The sequence below is a fragment of the Falco peregrinus genome, chromosome 5 (genome assembly GCF_023634155.1).
Source record: "Falco peregrinus isolate bFalPer1 chromosome 5, bFalPer1.pri, whole genome shotgun sequence".
Taxonomy (NCBI): Eukaryota; Metazoa; Chordata; class Aves; order Falconiformes; family Falconidae; genus Falco; species Falco peregrinus.
In genome coordinates, this window is record NC_073725.1 from 104,811,365 (window position 1) to 104,838,614 (window position 27,250).

Genomic DNA, 27,250 nt, shown 5'->3' on the forward strand with positions numbered 1-27,250 from the left:
TGCCTGAAACAGGTATCGACCCGACACAGCAGAAATCTAGAAATACGTCACAGTAGAACAGAACTGAGAAGCCACCTCCACATCACAACTGCTTTAATAGTACCTATGAAAAGGTACACAGAAACAGCGTTTCTTAGCTTGCAACTTTTAGAGCGCTACACAAACTTCCATAAAATTGTGCATGCATCATACCATTCAGGGTCACAAAAAAATGAGTTTACACATAGCATTCACAGGAAAGCCTACCCATATATGTCAGGTGAATAAAATCCTAAAACACGGAATTTGAAACTAAATTGCTAACTTCATCCTAATTTCAGCTAGGACACGAAGGCAAACAGTAAGACCAAGGGAAGAAAGGTTTGGATTAACCAAAGGCACTTAAAGAACTACCGAACTAGTAATTAATTAATTTATTTTTCAGAGGAGATTTTCATTATTGCTAATTCCTGAAGCATGGGCTAGCAATGCCACCATGCAAAATTATCAAGGGTCACGTATCTTACAGATCACATCATCCATTTCTATGCAGTAGATCTTGAAATTTAGACAATGTTGAAAGCTGTTAACAACAACTGCAAGACCAGGCTGGAAGCTGCCTCCGTCTCTACTCTGTGCTCTCCCTGCTGGATCCCTGCCAATCAGCCACGGAACTGAGTGTGCTGGTTATCCCATGTCCTATTAACAGGTAACTGAGACACAGAGAAAACTGGATGACCAGCACATACAGGAGAGTTCAGATTAAGGAAGCTGGATGGCAGGAGATTGTTTTCAAAATTTTAATTTAAAAAAAAAAAAAAAAAAAAAAAAAAAAGTGAGCTTCAGTCAGCATTTCCAGCATCAAGTATTTCTGAAGACCAGCAGGTCTCTGTACTCCTCTGATGGCATGTTGCTGTAAGCATTACAATCTAAGGACGGTGGCAGGACAAGATTTGAGCAGAGGTATCTTTTTCAGCCCTAAATAGTAGACAAGCTTTCAGACAAAATATAACCCTGAGGCCTGAAGAACCACTCACACGGCCAAAAGTTTATCCTGTCCCCTTCCCTCACCCACAACCAGACAAACCAGTCTGAAAGAGGTATTTCCTCCACCTACTTCTGTCTCCAAATATTATCCTGCACTGCTATAACATTTTACAAATACTTCAGAAATGCACTGAACAGCACAGTGGATTTTCAGGATTGGCTTCAGGTCTCAAGCAACTGCAGGACATCACTCATCACCCAAGTTCAGAACGGTCTCGAGTTCATGAGAGCTGGAGTCACGGCGCCCTGACCGAGGAAGGCACCACGGAGGGACAAGTGGCTGCAGCCAAGTATCATGAGCCTTCTTCCATTCTAAAAAATAACACCTAAAAAAGTCTTCATACGTAATTATTCCAGGACTCAGCTGAGGCTGGAAGGGGGCAGGGAGGAAGGCAACAAGAAAAAGCAGCTGAGGAGTTCTGCCCATATGTCTGAAAGAATTAGCTGAATGCAAAAACCACACACTCGAAGTAGCTATCGACTATCTGTTCTGAAGGGGTAACACCTCATCTGTGCTAGCGTGTTGGCTTAAAATACACTTCTACAATCAGTTTACAGAAGAAAACTTAGCATTATGAACTGATGGATCTTGGAGTTTTCACAATTCAGTAGCTGTTAAAACCAGAATAATTATAGCACAACACAAAGAAACTAGTCTTCTTGACCCAGATGTTTTTGCAAACTGAAACCTTAGGAGCAGATCTTTATGCTTTTAAGAATCTTGAATTCCTACAACTAAAAAACCTGCAGACTAATTTATTTCCTTTTCCATGGTGTCTTACTGTTTTCTAACATCCATTATGAATTTCAATATTTGTACAAAAATGTTCCTCTTGACACAATTTCTTCAAAGAACTTCAGCAGTAACACACAAGTCCCCTTGCCAGTGGGACCCAAAGCTGACAAAGCCAGTATTTTTGACTTCGTGGCTGACCTCTCTCCTAACTTACAAAACAAGTAAGCATTCTCCCTGTTTTAAGAATGTTAGCATTAGTATATTTCAAAGCCAACAAAAATTTGTTTATTTTAGCATGCCTGTGTATATTTAGATAATAAACAGAAAACTGGATGTAGGTATCATTGAACTACATAGAATCTTACTCTGCACTGTTACCACCCTAGTCATTAAAAATGGCAACATCCAAACAACAATCAGAAAGTAAAAGCAGATGTACCTGTATTTTTAAAACCTCCCTTTTTCAGATCTCTGCATATTTCAAACTTAGTGGTTTTTTTTAAAAAAAAATCAATTCACATTTTTCCTGAATCAAGATGTGCATTTTTGGCTACCAAAAATATAAATTAGAATGAGAATCCTAGCTTTAATTCCTGGCACAAATAATTTTTATCTTTCATGCTACCCAGGCGCTACTTAACAGAAAGCAGAGTTACTGACACATATCATAAATAATACTAATTTTCACTCAATGTGCTTTAAAGTTAAACTTCCAGTTCATCTTTAAGATAGTCTATGTTTATTATTCACTGATGAATACAGTTCAAAGACAGCTTTCTCTTCGGTATTTAGGCATTTCCTATTTTTTTGATTAACAAACTCCCTTTTAGATTTAGGTTGTGTATCACTGTGTAATATATGTAATATAACAGTTAAGATCTATTAACATTACAATGATTACTTAAGATGTCCCAATACATTTTTGTATCAAATTAGTTTTTGAAGGAGGCCAGTTTTGAAGACCAATGAAAGGAAACCTAGCTCTCAACACACAAATTTCAGACCATTTGAAAAAAATGATGCTAAGCAGCTTCAACTTTACTTGCCACCTACAGGACATAAATTTATGGAAAAGTTGAAAATAGCTTTTCAATCCATCCAAAACCTACTTCATTCTAGAGAGATAAAAAAAAATATAAAAACTTAGCAAAAAAAGCAAAAAATTTACTTGCATTTAGAATCAGAAATGCAAAAAAACATGAAATGAGAAAGAAAAAAGGATGCAAATAAAGAGTTAGATTGGAACAAAAGACAGGAAGCTAGCAGGGCACCACGTCTCTATACATCACCATCATTTTTGGTAGGAACATATGATGTACTAATCAAAAAGCAGTACCATGACTTTTGCTGTCCATGTCACTGTTATTCACCACTGGTTGCTAAAAACAAAATGTTATGAAACGAGCAACAAGTGAGCTGGATGTAATGATCAGACGTCCCAGATCACTCAGAGCAAGATTTCACAACATTTTAGAGATGTTGTAGATCAGGACAGGTTACTGGATGGTATCATGAGCCATATTCTGCTTAAAAAAATAAATCAAAGTATCTTCAAAAACTTACAGAAACCAGATTTTACAAACAATGCTACCCAAGTTAAGCATTCAAGCAGCATTGTAACTTACGATTTTAGTGTCCTGTTGTTTCTCTCCACCAAAAAAAGTTCTAGCTTTACTACCAGGAGAGGTCTTGATTGCTCTTATCAGTTAAGCACTTCTAATTGTCTTATACCTCTGGCAACTGTCTGTATAGAATACCAGCTTGTTTAATCATCTAATTTTCTTTCTTGTACTATCTCACATACTCAACTACCTTGACTCAAGCTGTTTTTCCTCATTTCTCTGTTTGTGCTTTCCCAATTTAAGTGCTTCTTCCCCAGGATTATGGAGATGTGCATTTTCCCTGCTGAATTCCATGGTTGTTTAAAATTTTCCTTTTTTTCCTCCAGATTTCTCTTATGGTTTTAATTCCTGTGCTCCTCTTACAAACCAGTAAACCATACATAACACAACTTCAATGAGTGACCCCTATTAAACTACATGTTCTTTCTCAAGATTGCTAATCTTTATGATACTGTTTTAGTTTTACGGTTTAGATACTTCAGTATTTGCTGCATGTCTTAAAACGCCGGTTTCTGGCGATCTCTGGAACTACAACTTTTCTCCCCATCAGTTCCCAACCCTCACTGCCCCAGAGAGCAAAGCCCAGGAGCAGGACTCAAGGGTAGCACTTACATACAAAATAAAATAATAGAGCCCACAGTTTGCAGCTTAACCTCATGATTTTGCGGGTCCTGACTAAACAGATTTGAATTTGGGAATGGCAAACTTTCAGTCCAGGAATAAATACAAGCTGCTGACTTGGAATCTCTTTTTATGTTCTCGGTTAGGCAGTAAAAACTTAAACTGTCAAAAAATTGCAGAATACTGAACCCTTTGAACTCGTATTCCTTCCTTTAAAAATAAGGCAATCGAGGCCTTACACTGTCCTTACTCTAGCTTTTAATCACTCAAGGAAAGGGAGGCATAAGTAAACTGATCTTTATTTTACACTTATTACTACTTCAGTTGCATATCAGAATCTTTTACTAGATCCTGATGGTCAATTTGCTTCTCAGTAGTGACAAGACTGGTCACATTTAGTTTGCAGAGGTGATACTAACACAAGTTTTGCTAAAATATGTTAAGCTAACATCCAGAGAATGAAAACAGGCAACCAATTTGTATATGAACATCACTCAGTGTGCTCTTCATTTTCAGTCTAGACAAAAAAATATTTTTATCAAACTGTTTTATCAAACATTTAATTTCAGGTCATTTTTATGTACTGAATAAAGAGGATTCATACAAGATCTTAGCAAAACTTAAAACTATTTTAAACTTCAGCCTGACAGAAGACAGCTACTAGTCATTCACTCCTAAAAAAACACATTTCTCAAAGTTTAAATCTTCTTAGACAAACATTAGCAGCATCCTGTCATTCAGTTTATAGCACAGCAATCCATATCACAAGGAATAACATCAAACAGGTCTGCCACACTTCCTTACTGAAATTTAAAAGGGAAAAGAAGAGTCCAATGGGCATAACATAAAAAAAAAAGGTACTGCCTTGTTTCTGCTTATAAATACTTCTGTCTGCTCAACTTCAGGCACGTAACTTCTGTAAACTCTTAAGTAAAAAACTAGTTCTTTATGCTACAAAGGAGTTTTCTTTGAAGTTTAATAGCACTTTTCTCTCTTCATCCTAATAATGTTTTTCTCTCAGTGGACAGAAAGTTTTAACATCTTAAGTTTTTCTTTTATTATAGATATGCAGACTGTGCTGCTTCATCACTCATTTTCAAAAACAATTTCCTTTGAAAAACACATTTCTCTTTCCAGAATAACACATCTTTCTAAAGATTGGTATATTTATGCATATTTATGTTCTATTTTTCTTAAAATTATCTCTTAGATTTCCACATAAAAATTAAGGTCTTCTTTTCATTTTTGTTCTTTGTAACAACTAATTTGAGGAATGTATAAGGCTCTTAACTGTCAGATAAATTATAAATATCTGAAATGGAGAAAAGGCATCATTACTTTATCTCTGTCCTAGTGCTGCCTGTGACAACTGCTTAAACAGTGTTTGGCGTTCAACTTCTGAATTCGTTACAGGTGAAAAATTGCACTCAGTTTTAAACATCATGTGGCAACATTACCAGCCTTTCATTAGTTGGAGGACAATAACGGATTAACTGCTAAGAGACAATGTGATCATTGCTTTGCAAGAGCAAAGACATGCTCTTACTACTGTTACTACAGGCATCTGCTTAGCATCACAGTGCCACAATTCTATGCTCTGAAAATTTCTGCTACTACAGAAAAATTAAATAGTAGTGACAAATTCTCGTTTTTATCCACCTTCTCTGGGTTTTCTGCTGTTTTTAAAGCAAATGTGATGAACACTCTTGTACTCACTCTGACATTCTATGAACTGATGAATAAAAGTGCAGTCCCCTCCACTCTTTGAAAGAAAGTGCTCTAGTAAAGAAAGAAACACTTAAGTTTACATCATCTTATCATTTTCAAATTGATGCAAAAAAAATTTGAAAGGAATATTAACAATATTTGTAATTGTGTATTTACAGTGAACTTTTGAAATTGAGTTAATATGCAAGCAGACAAGACATGTAATTGAAATTACGTCTGAGTGATAGCAGAAAATAGATTACTCTCTTGAATTAATCAGAAGAAAGAAGTACTTTAACTGCATTTTCAAAGGGTACTTTTAAATACTAAAATCTGTTAACAGTTCATAAGCATAATAAAAAGCCCCTTACCTCAGTAGAAGCTATTTAAAAAAATCAAACCAACTTTATTTAATAAAATTTAGTAAGAACCTATTATTAAAAGTCCAAACATTCTGCATTTGGCATACTGCTCTTTCAGATTAGGTGGTGACAAGTGAATTCCACTCAATTGCCATTGACAACTTTGTATTTTGGGCAAAAAGATTAACACACATACGTGATATTTAAATCACAATAAATTTAGAATACGTAAGATGATACACTACTGAAACATGCAACTCCATAGCACTGATGCCTCTAGTTTCTCCCATTGGATAATTCATCATCAGACATGGATAACTGCAAATGCCAAATCCAAGCACTGAAGAAATGAGAAATATGTATTTAACCTATATTCTTCAGCATTTTTTATTACCTTTAAAAGGGCATTTAGTAAGTTTTTCTTTAGTCTTCACGTCTATTCTTCATATCTAATACGTTCTTTAAATTTTAAAAATTTAAAAATTTTCAAGTGTTGCTGAATAGCTCCCTTTACTTTTTAAACAAAGCTTTACTGTGCAGAAACATCAATTTTTCAAAGGGCAGCTCTACAGCAGAGATCCTAAAACTGGGCTCAGTTCCCAGGTTTACCCAATTCCTTCTACGTGACCTTGTTCAGCTCCCCATTCCATCAGAATCTTGCATCTCCAAGTAAAAAGGTGCTAACATTTCCTTTCTAAAGGACCTCAAAAATCCTTTGACCTCAGGAGTCTGGCAATCTGGAAAGGCTACTTTTTAGTACATAAACCAGCAAAATGTGTTACATTCTAACAAAACTGTTCAAGCATTAGCTTCTGATATCAGAAGCTTAGCTGTTAAGATCCAACATGTAATACTAAGCTTTACTGTATTTCAAAGTTACTCCAAAAAGTAAACTTTATTCTAGCCCACAGGGCCGGGGCTTTTAGAAGACAATGCCACGGCTATAACATTTATTTTCCATATTTAAACATTTTATATTTTTTTTAGCCTTTTAACATGATACTTTAAGTGACGGCACACAACTTCTCATATCTTTCTTTACGTAATATATGGCTCACAAAACAAATATGAAAGCCAGGTGTGGTGCAACTCACTGAGAAACATACCACTTACAGAAATAACTCAATTCTACACAACCATCACTGGTAGCTTGCCGAATAAGCAAGTTACCCTCTACTGCACCAGAATTTCCATGTGTGCAAGGAGAGAAAATGAATGCCTAACCATCATGATCTTAATATACTTCGTTAAAAAAGCCTCTAGAGAGACTGTAACATGAGTTCTTAGCTCCTTTGCTCAGAGTACAGCTTCTAATTTTATGGACAGCCACAGAAAAAGTACTGTATCATCCTTATTCTTGCAGCAACTAGGCAGTACGCCTAGACGAATACCTAGAGGACTTGACCTGAAGTTTTGACAGATAGGAAGACAAAAGGAATCTTAAAAAGCATACTAATTTTACATGGCTTTACCATCTTCTGACAGTGAGATGGGGGAGAAGGTATGTACAAATTTGTATACAAACAGCATTTTTAAAAATTTTTTTTAGTTCTTCACTTACAGACTATTTAGCACCAAAAGGAAATAGCATTACTGACTTCTGCCTTCAACACTGAAGTCTTTTCCTTATGCAAAATATCTGTGACCTCTTGCCAAAGCAGCTGAACCTACATGATAAACCCTAAATTCTTACCTCTTCTGAAATAATGCAAGACTACTCAGGAAAAAAAAACCCTAACAAAATAACCCAACAAACTCCAGTAACTGCCTCCTGTGGCTTTCAAGAGAACAAAATCCAAAATCTGGCAGAGAAAATTACTGCCCATCTGTCATTATATGAGGGCTAGATAAAGGACAGGAAGATACAAAAAAGCACAAACTGTTGTGAAGAGAACACAGGCCAGCAAGCTGTAAAATGCCAGAGAAATCTGGATGGAGCAGGTATAGCAGAGATGCAGAAGAATGAGGTACAACAGACAGAATAATGGAAAAATATAATTCTAAAATACAGAATAGTAAAATAGGTGCATGACAGAAAGAGGTAACAGACTAACACACAGAAAGACAACTTGAATGAGCAGTCATATGTTGTCTATATTAACAAAGAAAAAGAAACTGGCAGCTTCCTAAAACTCCCAGGTTTAAGCACAAGTTCTACTGTTACTCAGAGGATGGAGTAATCTATGTTTTCATGCACACATTCAGATGACATTGACTCTTTTATCACCCAAAATAAGTCATGAAGAGACTGCTTTTTCAACTTTGACAAAAAAGTGGTATCTTTGATACAATGATATTGGTTATAATCACATAATAATGAATTCCATTTTTAAATAACTTTTCAGACAACCTACACTCAAACTGATGAGGTAGCAGTATTTAAAAAACTAACAAGACATTCCTATTAAGAATCTTAAACAGAACCAACTGTTTGTTACAAGAAAAACCTCATATTTAGTGTGATGTTATCAATTACTTCTCTACAAAACAATATGCATTTGCACTCAAACCTTGAAAGCTTTTCCTAAATCTTTCGGTTTAGCTCTAGGCTACTTTTGTTCACATTATGGCAAGTTTTTCTAAACCTCCAACAATCTAATCTTCAAAGTTGTTGGGGTTTTTTTACTTTTTACATAATTAGAATGAAGAATCACAATCCCTATACAGCACCTCAGTTACACTTTGCAAAGAAGTTAATTATTTTATGGGGTGGAAGATAAAAAAAAAAATTTAAAGCAAATTTATTTCTTAACTATTCTATCAAGCATTAAGAGTATTACCAACCTAAAATTACGCATTAGCAAGATGTATCGATCTATCTAAAAACTAAGTACAGCAGCCCAGAGAACCAGGAACAGACATTAGGTCTCCTGCTTGCTAATCTCAGCTTGCATCACAGCTAAGTGCTTTAAACACTAAAACATTAAGGGATAAGGAGTACTTATATTAAGGGGAGGTGGTTTTTGTACAATTCCTGTTAGTGTTTAACAGATCTCTCCTCCTGCTCCAAGTAAGAACTAGTCATGAGGTTATGCCACGATTAACTTCTTTGCTATTGGTCTCCCTAGTTAAGAAGCTCTTTATTTATAATAGGAAAAAAAAGGTAAAAAGCTAAGAAATAGAGCACAGAGAGTTTTAAAACGTTGTTTCAAAACAGTATACAGTAATCCTTAATCACTGTATTAGTTAAAACCACAAGTTCTCTATATAGATGTCCCAACCTTCCAATTAATACTACCACCATTCCTCAGAGCTTTCATTAGCCAGCAATGACACAGCAAATGCTGAAGAAAGATACATCAAGGGAAAATCTAAAACTAACATAAGAGGACAAATATATCTTAGCTAATGGAACAATTCAGTGAATTTAGAATCATAATCAGAATAATCTTTGCTATATGTGATACTGGGCATATTCTTATCAGACAATTTTATTAAAAACACTTCAAGTGTTTGTTAAGACAGTTAAAATACTTAAGCTTTAGCTAACTGGTCTTTATAAGAATAAAATAATAACCAGTTAGCTCAATCTGTATTTACTCTGGTTTTACCTAAAGACACTCCTGAACTTTAAAAAGTTAGTTTCCACTAGTTCTATATTTCATATACTCACATTTTTCATACATTGTAATTAGAAAAAAACAAGTTTTGCTGACTTTACTTACCATGCCCAATTTACTAGAAAAATGCCTGTGTTGCAACAGAAAATAAAACTAAGTGGAAAAGAACAAGTTTTTCACTGTCTTGTGTCACCAGCCTGACATCATTCAGTATGCTCTTACTGATTCCAGTGAGAATCCATAAAAAACAAGCGAAAAAGACGACTTCTAAGTTGGTTTGTTAAGTTTTTGAGAACCTTCTAAGAACACCTAGACTGAAAGTCTAAGCAAAAAGTGCTGGTCACAAATTCAATTTCATTTTTTTAAGAGAATATTATTTAAAGTAAAACTTTAGAGAACATTTTGAATCTGTTTAACTTCAAACATCAATCATAAGACAAAAGGTAGCCTTAAGATACACTACCTTTCTCTGTGCTCCCATTAATTTTAGGTATGAAGTCGTCAACTTGTACGCCTAGGATTAAGAAAGGGTATTATTTCTGGAACCAAGCAAAATGTTTTGGGTTTTGTTTCTTTATAAATACAGCATTGTGAAATGCATCTGGCTTTTCATGCTACCTCCTCCTTCTAAGTAGCTAATGTAAATCAAACAAAATAGGCAAAATTTAATGTGTTTTCCTGCACTACAGATCATGTTCTTGTTTTTTCAAATGTGTAAGAGGTTACTCTCACCCAAAGAATTACTTCCTATCACATTATATAATTTCTGGATATTTACATGTACATAAAAAGCTTCAAAGCCTTGGAGCTGAGGGGGCACAAGCAGAGCTCGAAACCGAGCGGAGAACCCGAAGCCTGTGCACCCACAGCAGCAGCGCCCTCTGCTGGCACTCTGTCGTGGCCACACGGCTGTCCATGTTACGTGATCCCAGGAAGAAAGCACTACTGGGATAACTGGAAAACATCATTCTTTTCCCACACACCTCGACTACAAGATTTTCACAATAAAAGTAATTGAACAGAAAAGCTGGAAACCATCTTGAAACAAGAAACTGATTACACCTACCTAAGCTGTTGTGTTCTTTAAGAGTTTTCTCTTGAAGATGTTCTAACCGTACTGTAAACAGAAGTCCAAGAAAAAGATATTTCACAGATTAAAAGAAAAACAAATAATCAAACTTTCTTCCCCACTAGTGACTAACCTTGTAAAGCAGTTAGCCGCTCATTGGTGAAGTCATTATCAGCCTGCAAAGCTTCTATTTTTGCTTGAAGCTCTTGCTCTCTCTCTTCCATTTCATCTATTTTATGCTGCAATTCCTTTTTCTCAGCCAGTCCTTTCTGTTGGATTTCTTCTTGTCTTCCTTCTGCTACCTGCTCAAAAAAAAAAATTTAAAAATCCCTAAGCAAATAAAAATTAACATGTAAAGGAACAGATCTCATTGACTTTTGCATAATTAAATGCAGGTAAGTAACTTTCTTTGCTAGTCACATAAAGAAAATGGAAAAAACACAAAATTTTTCTACTGTGATTTTTCTCTACATTTCACTTCAAGCACAGTAACAGAGAGAAAGAATCTCAAAATATCTTAACTAACTTTTTGTCCGAGGAACGCAGATTTTACAGGAACAGTACCAGGGCCCAAGAACTAAGAAACACCCACCATCTCCCAGAATCTCAAACCAATCAAAACCCAAGCATCCCTCTGAACTGAAAGTACATTGCACAGACCAACTTGATGGAATAATAAGTTCATGATAACGAGTTTCAGAGACTCTCCTCCATCAAAGCTAGGTAATAAATCTCAGTTTTGATCCTTCTGTATAAACTCATCATAATCACTGTAACTTGTAATTAGGAAACCAAATGCACTTAATTTGGAAAGAAAAATCTTCTCTCTGAGGTGCCGACCTAGGACTCAAAAGAACCTAAGTTCAAATTCCGTATTTATTCAAGAAAAATGCAACAACTGTCTCAGGCATAAAGGACCTTTAAATATTAGTATGTTTTGACGTTTAGTTTAATACCAAACCCGACAGCATGCTCCTTTCCCCTGGAAGCTGAGCCATACTACTACTATGTGGTAGGCTATTAATGGTTAACGGCAAAAAAGGTACCATGAAGCGCAAATTTATTTTTAATTCTAGTCTTCATTCCCATTAACTGTAAAATGTTTAGTTTGACAGTTGTCTATATAAAAGCAGCTGAATATAAAGTTTTACACCATACATAGTTTTATATTAAAATATACTGCAGCTCCAAAAATACGGTAACTTTTCAAATTGCAGGTAAAGGAACCTTTTTTAGCAATTTACCTAACTGATGACAGTTTCAGGTACATTAAATGTAAACAAAACAGTATGTAAAAGATTATATAATTTTTCATTAACCTTTTTTAAAAGTTTTTTAACCTTTATCTGATTGCTACATGAGAAATTACATTTGTTCCATGCATTATAGTATCATCACAAGTCCGATCAAGTTCTGTCATTACCTTTAGCTTGTCAGAAAGGTCTTTAATTTCATTTACAGCTCCATTGTACTTATTAGCTAATTCTCTTAATTCTTCCTGAGTCCGCTCATTCATTTCTTTCAGGTGAGTACATTCATCTTCTGTATTACTTAAACTCCTCTGTAAGACAGAATTATTATGAAATAAAATTAAAAAAAGAGACTAATCATCTACCAACAGTGAAGTGGATCTATTTTTTTCCAAACAATAACGAATGTAATTAGTTGTATTTAACTGCTTTGTTCCTAATAATTAAAGCTAAACAACCAGAGCAAGTCCTGGCAAAAACGCTACCTACACAAATTTTTGCATTGTTCTACTTAAAAAACAGATTATGTGAAAATGTATTAGCTTCATGCACGGGGGGAAAAAAAAACCAAACCCAAACCAAAAAACCCACAGTAGGTTATTAATTGTGAATGATAGGAATAAAGAGCTGAAACCTGTGAACCATCTCTCCCATTCTCTTTGGTTTTATGGCAAACTGTGGAAGTTTTATACTATTTTGTAATGCAATGAAATTAATTGATTTCAGGACACCTTTCACCCAGCAAAAGAAGATTTAACACATTATAAAAGCCAAGTGGCTCGAAGGAAGTGTTCTAAATCTTTTTCTGTAGTCCATGATGTGGAAAGGCATCATTCCCTTACTCAAGAGGCAGCTGGGTCTTCAGGAAGCAAGGATTGCTCCTGAAGTTTGCATCAGCAGTAATAGTAGCACAGCTAACGGTGTACGGAGTTTCCTCCTCATAGCTCGAGATTTGTTTCTTCAGTCATACAATGTTTTTTGGTTTGGGGTTGTTGAGGTTTTTTTGGTAACAAGCTCTGACTTAGCTCTCCTTCACAACTAAAACACCTTTAGAAAAAAGTACATTCGAAACTACATTATATAATTACTAAAGGACAACTCTCAATCAGGAGCTAATGAATCTTTTGTGCGGAGAGAAAAGTATGTGGCACGAAACACTCAAGCAAATCTCTGACTAAAGTTAAATTAGTATTTCTCCCCCAAGAGTCACAGTAAATAGGAAAAAGCAGGATAAGTACATCAGAAGATTGTTTCTTGATATAGAGTTGGAAAGGAGAAGAATGGCAGAAGATTAAACTCAAACCATTAACAAACCTGTCAAAAACTATTATAAAAAGGAGTATTTAACTGAAATTGCATAAGGTTATTCATTACAGCACTATATGCATTGCATTCTCAAAAAAGCATGAAGAGACTGGAGACTTTTTACACTTAAAATTAATTCTTATGATATTTCTTGACCTAAGGAAATGTAATAAATAATAATGGAAAGAAAAAACAAAGGAAAAAATAATAATAAGACATATTATAGGGGCAGAAATCTAATTTGAAGAATGTGTTCAACACAGTGTAATCTCAAAAGCTCATTTTTAAGTGTCATTTGTATGAGTGGTTAAGCTTATGTTTCCATAAATTTTACAGTTTAAACAAGGTCTAATAGCATTTTTTCTAACACATGCATGTAATTTTCCCCTCACTTATTTCCCACACATAGTAACTTTTGTAAGACAGCTTCATGAACTTTGAACTTTAAAACCTGGCAGAAAAAGGAGTTTAAAGAATAGTTTCTCATTAACTGTTTAACAATCTAAGTATTGTCCAGTAAGAGAAATAAACACTACTACTTAATATACTGCAAGTGCCACAAGTCCTTGGGGCCAACATTTTACACCAACAAATACTGACATAATACAGGCAACAGAATAGGGATCAAAGCAGCAACATTTATAAATATTTCAGCATTTCCAGAAAACTAGGCATTCATCTTCAATACCTCCACTTCAGACAGTTTTCTGACCACTTCAATTTTCTCCTGAAGGACCCGCCTCAGGGACTCTTTGGCTGTTGTCTCATAGTTGTGTTTGTCTTCTTGTAATGCTATAAGCTCTTTTCGTATACTGTCTTCTGTTTGATTCTGTATATATAAGATAATTCAGATACAAAGACAGAAGATAAATCAGTATTTTGTTGATTAAATAGATTAGATTGTGATAAGACCTATTCTATTCCAAAGCATTTAGCAATTTCTGGTAGATGGACAAACATTACAGACAAAGCAGTGATCAAAGATACTTGACACAACCGGGTGTAAACCAGTTGGGTTTTTAATTGCATGTATGGCAGCACACATTCAATGACCAGCTTTGATGACAGAAAAACCACGGGGGTTTTTTGGATGCTGCTAAGACAATTACAAGCCCAGAAGACCGACAATTTGACAAACCAGAAACCTGTGAGGTCCCATCTGAAAGACCTCAAACAGGACCGGCAAAAAAATTTCTTATAATGCAGATAGTTGAGAGAACTCAAAAACAATAAATATAAAAATTTAAGGCAGGCATAGGTGGCCTAAACCACAATCAAGGCAGGACATACTTGGTACTCTGTTACTCTGACAGCAATGCTGCTGTCAGACAGCACATTGATAATGCTTTTTCTCAAATCCCTATTTGGAAAAAGGACAGGGTGGTTGCTCCTCACTGATGACAGAAATTACTTTCCTACATCTCACTACATACACGTTTACATGCATATACAAAAGAAATCAATCTGGACTAAAAAAATGCTGAAAAACAGACATTTATCTAGATTTAAAATGATTCCATGAAATAGAGAACAGATCTACAGTTTTCATGCTATTCAGATTATCACAATTGCACAGGGTCATTTTGGCAAGTTTATGTTCCAGCTGCTTTCCTACAACTAGCTAATTTCAAAACACTTCAAAAGATCATTCCATTGCACTCAACTTTAACTACTTACCTTTGAACATGCCTGTAACTGATTTCCCATAACCTCTAACCTTGATAGCAGCCTGTCTTCATCTATTAAAGCCTAGAAGAAAAGGCAGTATCACCTTAGTATTAACATACGCTTTATGTAGTTCCAGTAGAGTTCTGCTTTAAAGACTTCCATTTTGTTGGAGTACTTAATATTAATAGTTATTTCAAACTGGTACATAATCATTAAACTAAAAATTATCTTATGCGCAGTTTAAGAGAACCACCCTAAGATTTTGCTTCTTTCTGCTGTTTTTTTCCCCATTGTTTGTAAATTAATAGCTAAACTTTATATGCCACTGCAATTCAGTCCATAAAGGAAAAGGAAGCTGCAGATACCTGCCAACTAGTATCTGAAGCCTCTTGCGTGACAGCAAGTAGTCGCTGAAGGGTTGCCAGCTTCTGTTCCAACATTTGTTCCCGATGTAAGGCTTCCTGTGAAGAGACCAGAGCACCAGTCAGTTCAGCTAGAACAACTCAGAGTAACAGAAGCAACAGAAGCGATACCAAAATACAAGAAAAAAAGGAATTGTAAACAGCAAACGTTGTCACATGTGAAACTATGATAAGCCCATCCCATGTTACCCATCCACACATTTATTTGGGTATTTTAATTAGAAGCTGTTAACCTATAAAGTTTTCAGGAACCTGACGTTATTTTTTCACACATATGGTGCACATGCCGAGCATACATCACTACAAGTTGTTCTTTCCAAGACTTAAAAACACTTTGACTTTTGTCAAGAATTTGAGCAACAGAACTGCGAACACCAAAAGGCAGTTTGGCAGCTCCCAAGGAATGAGCTGTTCACCCTCAAATCAGGTCACAAAAGAAAAATGCCAAGCAAGAACTACTATTTTTGTTTGATTTTTGCTTTATGACAGTAAGATAGAAAAGCATCTTCTTTAACAATTCCAGGATACAGGGAGTGAACAGATTGGCCAGCAAGTATTTGGCTTCCCAAGAAAGATCATCTGCCTGAGCTGCTTTCTGCTATGTCAGCAAATACATATAAAGTTAGTACCTGTCTGAAAAGCTTCGTCATTGATAGCGAACAAAAAAAATTGACGTTACCAACAAAAACAGGCAAAATAAAATCAGTAGAACTAAACATAAATTAAACCTAGATAGAATTCACCAGTAATAATGTTTTCGCATCTTTTCCAGAAAGCTGATTCTATGATCCTTTCTAAAGGTTTTACTTATATTTATTAACACACACTTTAATGCATTGCCATTTTGCAGTCTAACCCTTCCGTGACATGACACCCTAGGAAAACACACGCCTATTAAAATTAACACAGGAGCAGGCACAGAAAGGCTGGGGATGCCAGTGAGGAAGATGAGCTGCCAGCGCTGTCCCCTCCTTTATACTTTCCAATAGATACAGGGACAGAAATATTCACACTATGAAATTATGTTCACAGAAACGAGCTAGTTCTTGAGACATGAAATGACCTTTTCTTTGCCTTTCCTCTGTTCTACCAAAACTTATACACATACACAGTATATCCACTGCAACAGATGATGACAAAAGTATTGTGAGCAAAAGAAAATTTAGGACAGCAAAGTAGGAGAGGAGACAGGCCAGGAAGAGCAGCTATATAGCATTCAGCGAGCTTTCTATAAAACAGGAAGCTCTCATGTTTTCTTTTATAAAAGTCAAGTTTCTACTGTTCATGCAAAACCCCAAAACTCCACAGAACTACACTATGTCAAGTTACAACATGCTGTACATTGTTCGACTTGCATTTTGTAAATAGGAACATGATAAGCATTCAACTGCCTTTTCTGTAGTGAAACAAAGACATACAGAGCTAAGATCTGTGTTTTCAACAAAGATTAAATATTTAGCCAAACTAAATGCTGTCAAGAAAAAACCTACCTGTAGATACTGTGAAAGCTGAAACAATTCCTGAGAATACATACTGGGCGTGTTAGCAGCAACCTAAAAATAAGAGAATTTAAGAATCAATATGGTTTGGGGGTTTTTCATTAAACACAAATAATGCAAAATTCATCATTTGAATCTAGTCATGAAGGTAAATTTAAGATTATCTAATACTGCTGTTTTAAATCACTTATTGTTCTGCTACTATTTTTTCTTTTTTTTATCATAAAATTTCCCAGCTCTGGACTGAGGCTTCACTGTGTTAACGTCCTTACAACCTGAACCACCAACACACTAAAGAGTTTAAGGCTTTTGTTTCAGTTGAGATTAAACTAACAAAAAAGAAACGAGGTGCACAAGGGTGAAGCCATTCAACCCAAGGACAAAGAGAAATCAGGGGCTTCCAGAATTGAAAAGAAAGTCTCTCATATTCCAATTAAATGTCATCCTCACACACTTCCTGTTGAACTACTGCCATCACCTTCATCTTTCCCCTTTATAAGTATTTATTTCAGATTTGGGGAATTCCTCTATTATCTTTCATCATTACAAACTGTTCTGGACTTGAGGGAAAGAGAGGGGTTGTTTCATGGGCGGGGGCAGCAAATTTATTTGTTTGCTAATTCTTGTAGGCTCGTCCTACACTGACACAATTTTGAAGCTGTTTCTCACACAGTTATACCTGCAGTCCCTCCTCAGAATTTCTGCCCTTGCCCTGCATTCAAGCTCCATATGCTGTTTTGAAACCTCCATTTAAATGCAAAGTCTATAACTCCTCAGGCTGCTGACCTCACAAATAAGCTCCCTTAGTTTCTCAAAATTTTGTTTAAAACTTTGATTCTAACCTACTTCAGTTAATCCTTCTTTTTAGAGGGTAGCAAGACAATCAGTTCCTGATCACTTGTCTCAAGGCTGAATCTATTAACAGCTTTTCTACAAGTCCCTCACATCATCAAGATTGAGTTTAAAAACTATACTAGACATTACTGGCTATGCCATGACCCTACAAGTGAGCGACTCTGCCTGTACAAGAGGAACAGAAGTCTGGTCCCAAACTTCCTTTGGGACATGCCAGAGCACTTTCCAGCCTGTGCCGTGCAGCTTCTTCTGCATAAAAATTAAGGTAAAAGGACAACAGATCTCATCCAAACACCAAATCATGGGATCCCAAACTCATGGGATCTAGAGAACAGATCAAGTATCAAATTAAGCAATGCCCAAGACTTGTTGGTCAATCAACCTGTACCTTCAAATTTAATCCTCTTAACATACTTGGGGGTTTTTTTTGAAGCCATGTTTCAGGTGCAATACTTTAAGAAGCCAAGCTACCTTAAAATATATACTGCGATACTGCATTACCTTCTCTACCTTAAATGTCACTCAAAAGAATCAAACTAGTTAAAAACAGGCAGTGGAAAACATATCTAAATATAACTGGACTTCACCATTTCTTCATCTTTGTAACAAGTCAGAAAACAGCATGTGGCTGAATAAGGCAGAAAACAGTAAATCACTAAATTACCTTGTCAACAGGACTTGGTAATGGAGCATGGATAACACTAAAAAAAAATTTTAAAAAAAGTGAACACAAAGTGCAGAATAGCATTTCAAAACTCCAGAATATCCCTAGTAACGTGCATTTAATCAAGATGCTTTGTATTTTTAAGTTTATTCTTCAGATAAGAACCAGATAAGAGTTAACATACAGATGTGCAAAACCCGGTAATACTATGCTGAGCAATGTTTTCAAAGTTACAGAATTATTTTCAAACTTGAAATCCAAGGTCTATTCTAAAAACTCTTTACCAACTTCTATTTCAGTAATTACACACTATTTGATTCTTCTGCAATGGATTAAGATTTAAATCAATTTGTGTGCACAAAACAATAGATACAAAAAGACAGTGGATACACTACACCCGTTTACAAATTGAACAGAGCAAAATAATATTTGATAGCTTACAGAGTTTTGTACACTTTCACTAGAGCAAATGTTATACTTGCACATTTTCATCATAACTAAAAAGTTAGAACTATATATTTCTACTACTCTTATTAGGACATGCAATACTTATTCTTACTCTGATCGCAATCGAGCTTCCATTCCATCTGGAAGAAACAGTTTGATTGTGGAGACTATACATCCATGGGTAACTGAAAAGAAACAAATAGTAAGTCATAATTAAATAGTAACAAATCACGGTAAGTTCAATGGTTAATGTTATGGTATCCAAGCAAACTGCCCTGGTTCTCTGAGGCAGACAAACAAGAAGAGGCATGAACGCCTTCAAGCACCAGTCCCTGGGTCTGCCTTCTTACACCTCCTCTGGAGACAGGAAACTTTATCAATAGAAGCTTGAAGAGGTTATGCTGTGTACCTAGTCCTGGCTGTGAAGCAGTTCCAGTTCCAATTCTTCCACATGCAGCAGTACCTGCAAGCTGCCTTTACTGCAGCAAGTTAAAAAACATTCACTGTACGTTTTGATCATAAAAAGAGGAAAAAGGAATGCATCTTACCTACGCTAAGAAACGGGAGTGCAGAATTATAAACAAAACGATAAGCTACTTTCTTGACAAAATTCCTGTGGGCATAGCCAGGGACTTAAAAAGTAACACATCCAATTTGAGTCACCAGACACTCACTTGAACACCTGTAACTTGGCAAGTGATTGTTATTTACAAACACAAGGATCAAAAAGGGAATGGAGAGGAAGAGTATAGGAACTACTGGGAAGTACATCCTCTTGAACACTATGAGCAGCATCATTCAAGAGAATACATCTTTATTTTGGTACACCTGTAGTACACATCTAACGCACAGCCCCTGGAGACAAGTGGCCTCTTCATTTCAGGAGAAAGCTTGTTCTCCAGAACTAAATTCAAGATGTTCTGAATTCAAGAAAGATCCTAAAGAATAAGAGAAGGAAATGTAACATTTGTTTCTCACATCAAGTTTAACCTCTCTTCACAATGTTTCCCAAAAATGTTACTGATACCATCTCAATGACATTGCTAACAGTCAAATGACAGCTGCACCTGTTTTGGTTTGTTTTTTGTATTGTATGGTCCTATGAATTGGGAAATAAAAATTCTTTAAAGTTACACGGAAAGAAAGATAGATGTTGTTCCCAAATCACTACCATAAGCTAGACACAAATAAGTATACAGCCATCTGTCATCTACTACTATACCTAAAGTACCCACCAACATACAAAGACAAATAGCTGCTCTACTTTCAGGGTTATTAATACCAGCAAAACAGTTAATCTGGCTTGGAAAAAAAGGACAATGGGTGTTTTAGGACACCAGTAGTACTCCAGGGAAACAAGACAGGCCTTTGAGGAAGCTACCTCAATAAAATTTAAAAACACAGAAGAAATGATCCAACTGAAGAGAGTTGTTCTTAACCTTTGTTCAGTGCTAAAAGCTAATGCTTGCAGAAGTACCCTTTTGGCTACAGCACCTTGTTTTTTCAAGCTGACCCAGTGAAGTATTAAATTTACATGCCAGGGAAGAACAGCCAGGATCTCATTCTCAAAACAGATTAATCCATGGGTTTGGTGTCTTTTTTGGCTTTAGACTTAAGTCCTCAGAATTCATAAATATGTTCTTGCAAAAATATTAACAGAGTAATACATTAACAATATTAGCTCTAGCATATAATACGCAGCTTTCATAATGAAGAATCTTTTCTTTAAGGCATAAAGAGAAAATTAAGTGATTTCAAGAAGAAAGTATTAGGGTATCTGAAATTAAAGACCAACAGACAGCTTTACCTTTGGGCAATACATCAAGGTAGGTCTGCTGTGAGGTTATATAATTTTGAAGTTTTTTCCATCAATACTCTGACTGGAAATAAAAAAATCTCTTAAAAGCTGCAGGAGCTTTATTTGTGTAAAAAAATAAGGGATAAAGGGGATTTTGCAGAGGGTCTCGAATAGACAGTGACTGTGAAAAGGTTTTTTGATGGATTTATATAATAAAAATAATTTAAAGAAGGAAAAAAAAATCCCTGCGCTCTGTCCTTTAGCTACCAGTTCATTATAATTGGAAGAACAATGATAAGAAAGCCTAAGGGAAAGGTAAAGCAACATATAAAACATTATTATAGCGATGACTGGACAGGATACCAGCAACTGTTTAAATACAAGTCTGTATTATGCCTTTTGGGGAATAAAAAAAAAAAAAAGGATAGTCAAGCAATCTCTGGTTGACAAAGGGGATTGAGAAAACGTTTCTCCAGCTACAACATATTCCCTCCTCTCCCCTGGCCCCGCACTCACCTCCCGGGCGGCTGGCAAGGGGGTGACGGCACTGCCGGGGCTGCCGCCTCCCCGGCCCCGGCACCTGGCGCCCGGCTGGCAGCCCCGCTGCAGTGCCGGGGCGCGGCGCCAGGGGGCGCCCCCGGCCGGCAGCCGCCCGCGGGGCCCGGCTGCGCCCCCGGCCCGGCCCCGCCCGCTCCAGCGGGTCCCGCGGTACCCGGCCCTGCTCCGGCCTCAAACTCGCCGCATTATCCCGAAACACCTAACTGTCACCCGCTGCACCGCTCCAAAAAAACCACCCAGAGTTGCCCCGAACCCTGGTTTATGCTGCAAAGGAGCATAAAAAACCCCCAGGAATAAAGAAAGAGGTTTGGTCTGAATGTTCGTGTGGCACGGGCGGCTCGCAGGTGGCACGTTCTCATCTTGGCTTGTCAGCGCGGTAACAGCGGCCGTGGCAATCGCCACACCCGGGCTACGGACCGGCCCCGCACCCCCCAGGGGGGCTGTGTGGGGGGCTGTGTGCCCCCGACAAGCTGCACGCACCGGGGCGCACCGCGCTGGCTGCTGCCAACACCCGCGACAGGAAGGGGCTGCGGACAGGAGAGTCCGCACCTGCCTAGGAAATAATGCATAAACTGTATCTGAACTAAATCATCTGGTAGCATCTACCCCTGCTCCAGAGCCTGCTGCTCCCCCCCCCCCCCCCCCCCCCCCCCCCCAGGCGGGGAAAGCACCGGTTCGCACCGGTTCGCTCTTGGAACGCTCTGGCACCGACTGGGAAATTCAGGAACGGCTACAAGAATATAAACCACGAGGCCACAAGGAAAAGCAGGGTGAGATGATTCATGGATAAGCACCATACGAAGGAGTGGGAAGCAAGCAGGCCTGCGTGCGTGTCAGTGATAGAACAAGAGAACAAATAAGGAAGCGGGAGGGCTGGGAGCATTTCTAATTTCTCCAGGGCCTGGCCAGGACCAGCTCTGCAGCAGGAAGCAGAGGGATCGGTGCTCGTGTAAAATCACATTCTGAATATGCCACTATTTTAATGAACCAAATCGAGATCACATTGGCAAGGAAATGACTTACTAAGACACAGCCTGAACAATAAAAGTAAGTGTATTCCAGCAATATTTACACAATTCAGAATTTACATGGCAAGTAAATTCTGCCTATCGTGTCATTACCTCATAATTACGCACCGCAAAATGCTGAAATGTCTTGTATGAGTAAGGCATTATGCAAATACCAGAATGGAAAAATTTTTTAAAGGCAATTGCTAATTTAAGAACTACTTTCATGTCTGTTTCATTACTAGATTTAGGTTAACAGTAACATCTAAGATGACTGAAATGAACTGGAGAAAAAAAAGTGTTTATATGCATTCTAATTGCATTCAAGGCTAAACACGTAACTGTGATGCAGCTGTTCCATGCCCCAGCACGATGATACAATCTTCATTCATTGCTTGGGGGAGAAGAGAGAGAGAGGAAAGCAAACTTGCATGCTCTTCCTCGTTAGCTAACTCAACACATTCATGAGTAACATGAGCACAGCTCCTATGTTCAAAGCTAAAGAAGAGGAAAAGGAAGGCTGCACAACCTGGTCACTCATTACACAAATGACAGGTCACTGAGATCACATTTTTGTAAAACTAAGATAAAACCATTGGGAAAAATAACCGGCAAGAATTCCTAGCAAATATTTGCTTACGATGAACTTTCCATACACTTTCACATAAACTAACTGCAAAAAATTGCTGATAAAAACAAGTGAACTCCAATTTTTCTTCCAACTAAATCTTAAAATAAATATTGCTTTAGGTCTAAATACACATGAAGGAATTCAGCTTTTAGTGAGGACAGCATCTCATCAAATGAGTAGTTCCAGGTTCATCAGATGCAATGTACTCCTTTGGTTTATTCCATGTATACTGTTAGCATTCATAAATATTTGCAATCACTTCATATGAAGTCACAATTTAGGTAACTCCCTAAGTTACAATTCCAACTAGACATCCAGGAGGTAAATCTTTGCACCACCATATTTGAGAAAAGTGAAACAATGTCATCTGATGTTCACTACAATGAATCACTGGAAAATACTATAGCTCCAGAAGCTCTCCATGACAAACTACTTCAGCACTGCCATTTCTCAACTTTATTTTCTTCAAAGATGTATTCCTTAACCTTCCTCTGATACTTCAGACTTTGAGAACTATAACCTACCTGGCTGAAGACAGACAGAATTCATGAGCAAGCTTCATCTTTTCGTTTTGTTCACTTAATGCCCTTTAAAAACTCTACCATTGTACTATGGGTTGGTTTGTTGGGGTTTGGGAGAGGTGGCTTGGGGTAGTGTGTGTGTTTGGGGGTTTTGTTCGTGTGGGGCTTTTTGTTGTTGTTTTTGGTTTTTTTAAAAAAGAACTACCACCAGCATTTATATTTAATATTATTCTTCCATTTTATTCTTTCCTAATACACCTCTCTAGTGATAAGGTCTATGAAGGTCTTGTTCAGAAATGTAGCAGATGAGGAGTGATGGCAGTTCTGCCATTTTATTGCCAAATTCACATGTTACTGGATTAGGATTCTTTAGAACACAGCCAGAGGTTTGATGCTTACAGAAAATAACAGACCCATTAAATAACTTTAAGAAGTCTTGACAATATTGACTACAATCTAATAATTCACATACAGACCAGACTTCAGAAAGAGAAAGAAATGGCTCCTGAAACACTATACATAAATGCAAAAGAAAAAGAGACTGAGGCTGCATTTTTATTGATTACCAGATATATAGCTATTACTGTAATACAAGATCCCCTGAGCGTGCATACTGGCAAGAGGACCGCAAGAAAACCAAACCAAACAAAAATTTTATCACCTCATTTTTCAGCTAGCAATGTTTTTCTATCCTCATTTTTAAGTGCCTGCAGAAATCCAAATTAGTAGCAGTCACTGAAAGAAAAAGTATGTATCTTGACAAGAATTAAATTAGCCTGTTTCAAACTAACGCTAAGTACTTTATCAAGAAATGCAGTTTTATACTTCTGCCACATTATTAGCTGAAACTTTTGGGTTCACAGGCTTGAAAGAAAGGTAGTTACAAAAATAAAATAAAACTAAAAAACACAAAAAAGCCCAACACAGCACAGCACACACATGCCCATGCTGCGCTTTTAATATTGCTGTAGGTCAACTTAAGTGAGGCAAGAGCTAAACATGTGGTCCCAGTTGAGCCTCCTTTTCTGGATCCGCATTTCCACCACACATACTAGCACCCATACGGCCACAGAAGAAGGTGGGCCGTGGAAGAAACCCAGTCAAATTCTAGCTGGGGGGTGAAATAGAGTCCATGTTTTCAGCAGGTAAGTTTCTTGGTCCAGTTTACCATGTGGCTGCAGGACTTGCTGCCAGTGCGAAGGAGGGAAGAGGTAGCAACAAAACAAAGCAAAAAGTAACCTATCTGCTTACAACAGAAATACCATTTATTCTCAAAGATTAGATTGTAGTAAGATGTTCTAAATATATTTTTTGGGAAAAAAAAAAGATCCATACCCTTACCTTTCCGCGTGTTCTCCGTCACATCTACACCAAACTGGATGATGTCACCTGACATAATTTCACATGGTGGGCTTTCCTCAGATCCTCTACTCAATCTCTGACTATTAATAAAGGTACCATTACTACTTTTAGTGTCTTGAAGATAGAACTGTAAAAGAAGAAAACAAAATAGTAAAGTATCTGGAAACAACAAAACAAGTATTATGAAACATAAGCTCCAATTAAAATTGTATTTGCTATGAAATATAGCTTGACCTCTTCATGTGCAAAAAGACAGATGTATCAAACTCAAAACACCCTCCTTAGGACACTACACCTTCACATTATGAAGAATAATTTTATTTTATTTTTAGTAGTTTCATATGTGCTTGAATTCTACCACATGCACTATGCAAGGAATTGCCACAAACTGTACTTAACCAACTGCCTGCATGGAAAGGATCAGACATTGTTAGTAACAACACCTTTTGCCACACATATGTAAGAATCTGCACTTATGTTGGTCAACATACAAACATTTTAACTGCTCATCATTTAAGGTTCCAATGTTCCATGACAGAAATATGTTGTAGGGAAGACTAGCATTGAGGGCACAAAGAAAAGCTTTGGCAGAAGACAGAATTCAGGAATTGTAATAGAAGACCACAGTGTAATTAAGGGGGTGGGAAAATAATAGCATGCTTTTACCTATCAGCAATACTAGTTCACACCATTAAGTTAATCTCAAGGTTGCTACACCATCAAGTACCTCGGTAAATATACATTTGTAGAGTTAATTAAATTTTAATAGCAACTTACTGAATCTGAAACTACTTGACACAAGACTTTTCTAGTCACAAGTGCTGCATCTGAGAAGAGGTTACAAGTGAATCACCTGGCAGAAGACCACAGTCACTGGGTAAGACCTGATCAGCAGACAGCATGAAAGAAGGGACTGGAATGTTACTAACCAGCCAGGTGTAACTACTGAAATGAGTCACTTTCAGTAGTTCAAGATTACAATAGTTATTACAGGAACCTGATTAGGATGGCAAAAATCCCTGGCTTCCTGCACTCGTGAAAAATCTCATCAAGTCCCAAAGCAAGCATAAGGCCGGAGCAGAGATGTTGCCTTCAGAAAAATTATTGTATTCCCATGCTTTTCTTATAAAAGCAACTGACAATTTTTTTCAGGATTCCATGCAAATTTTCCCATACTTTTATTTGCCTCTATTATCACACTCCTCAAAAAACAATTACATATAGCTCAAAATCATAGTGTCAAGGGAAAAACATGGGTTTAAAATGGAGCAAGAGACCAGCACCAGGGCTTTTCAGACCTCAGACTGGAAAATGACACCAAGCATATGATATGCATCTTGCATGTTCATCCTGAGTAGCACAAAGCAGTGCCCCAAACCTGAAAGCTTAAACGCCACGGCATCCAGAAGATGGGACTCAATACTGTAATCAAGGGGAATGCCAGCACAGGGAAGCTCAGCTAGGGGTATGAAATGACAGAATGAAAAACAGTACATGAAAGATTTTTTTTCCTCAACAGATATGCCTTTGATCTTAAATTGAAGAAAAAGAAAATACTAATCAGTCCTATGTTCATGAAGATGAAGGTAAACACAAGTTATGCATAGATCAAGAAATTAGGGCTGCATTCATTGCATTAACAATCAGACCCACCCTACCTAAATAATAATCTATACGTTATGAAACACTATAGTATATAATATAGCTTTTATAGAAGTCGTAAGTTCAAACGCAAATCAAATTAATTAGCTTGTTAGTTGCTAATCTGAAAGTACCCAACCCTCTCATGGTTCAGTGCAGCGATAATTGTTTTCTTTACTTCCTGTTTGTTTCCAGTTGGCTTTCTGCTCCATTTGAAAATTCTTCTGCTGTGAAAAAGAGTCACAGGCAAGGAGAAACAAACCTACTTGTGCTTATTTGCTTTTCCCCACCCTTTTCTTTCCTATGCATAATATCTGCCTTTTATACCTCTACCTTTTGATTAATCACCGCCCCTCGTAAACACACTTCTGCAGAATCTGCAGATGGGGCACAGATGAGACAGCACAAGGAAATACAGGAGAGTGACCACAGAACAGGAAGTGCAACAGAGCATCAGCAACACAAAACTTATAAAATATCAGCAGACAAAATTAATACTGCAAAAATAATTTGTAAACAAATGGCCACAGAAAATACACATAACATTTATTATTAACCTGCTGTCCATTTAACTCCATGCCACTGAATTTCATTACGTAAATTTTAGAAAAGTGGTGCTCAAAGTCTTTACAAACAGAATGAAAATACTCTTCTTCCTGTATCTAGTAAAGAAGTAAGTATTACTAGCAGCATGTTAATAAGATGATGTCTAAGGAGAAATGCACCGACTTCAAGACTTAGTAAAAAGGATTCAGTTATCTTTAATGTAGCACTTGCTCAGGAAACCCACAGAGCTGGTCCCTTTCACGTAGCAAATTCAAATGTTAATTCCATACTAGTTTTCATTAGTTCAAGTGATCCTTCTCAAAGGTCAATCCCTCCATCGCGTTTGTATCATTACTAGAAGTTATCTTTAAAA

The 27,250-nt window shown here is 37.0% G+C and overlaps 1 protein-coding gene across 31 annotated transcripts in view; it reads right to left on the bottom strand.

The window, feature by feature from the left end:
• Positions 1-27,250, bottom strand: part of SLMAP (sarcolemma associated protein) — an 88,562-nt gene that overhangs the window by 26,839 nt on the left and 34,473 nt on the right. For 3 of the 31 annotated variants that reach the window (XM_027794375.2, XM_027794350.2, XM_055804601.1), the window contains exons 2-13: positions 24,664-24,817; positions 18,926-18,998; positions 18,367-18,403; positions 16,839-16,901; positions 15,292-15,387; positions 14,936-15,007; positions 13,947-14,087; positions 12,127-12,264; positions 10,837-11,005; positions 10,701-10,751; positions 10,098-10,148; positions 5,722-5,784 (exon numbers count right to left, since the gene is read on the bottom strand). In XM_027794375.2, the coding sequence (XP_027650176.2) occupies positions 5,722-5,784; positions 10,098-10,148; positions 10,701-10,751; positions 10,837-11,005; positions 12,127-12,264; positions 13,947-14,087; positions 14,936-15,007; positions 15,292-15,387; positions 16,839-16,901; positions 18,367-18,403; positions 18,926-18,998; positions 24,664-24,817 (1,108 nt within the window). The remainder of the gene's footprint in view (positions 1-5,721; positions 5,785-10,097; positions 10,149-10,700; positions 10,752-10,836; positions 11,006-12,126; positions 12,265-13,946; positions 14,088-14,935; positions 15,008-15,291; positions 15,388-16,838; positions 16,902-18,366; positions 18,404-18,925; positions 18,999-24,663; positions 24,818-27,250) is intronic. The other 28 variants (XM_055804611.1, XM_055804608.1, XM_055804609.1 and 25 more) reach the window with 14 other exon arrangements.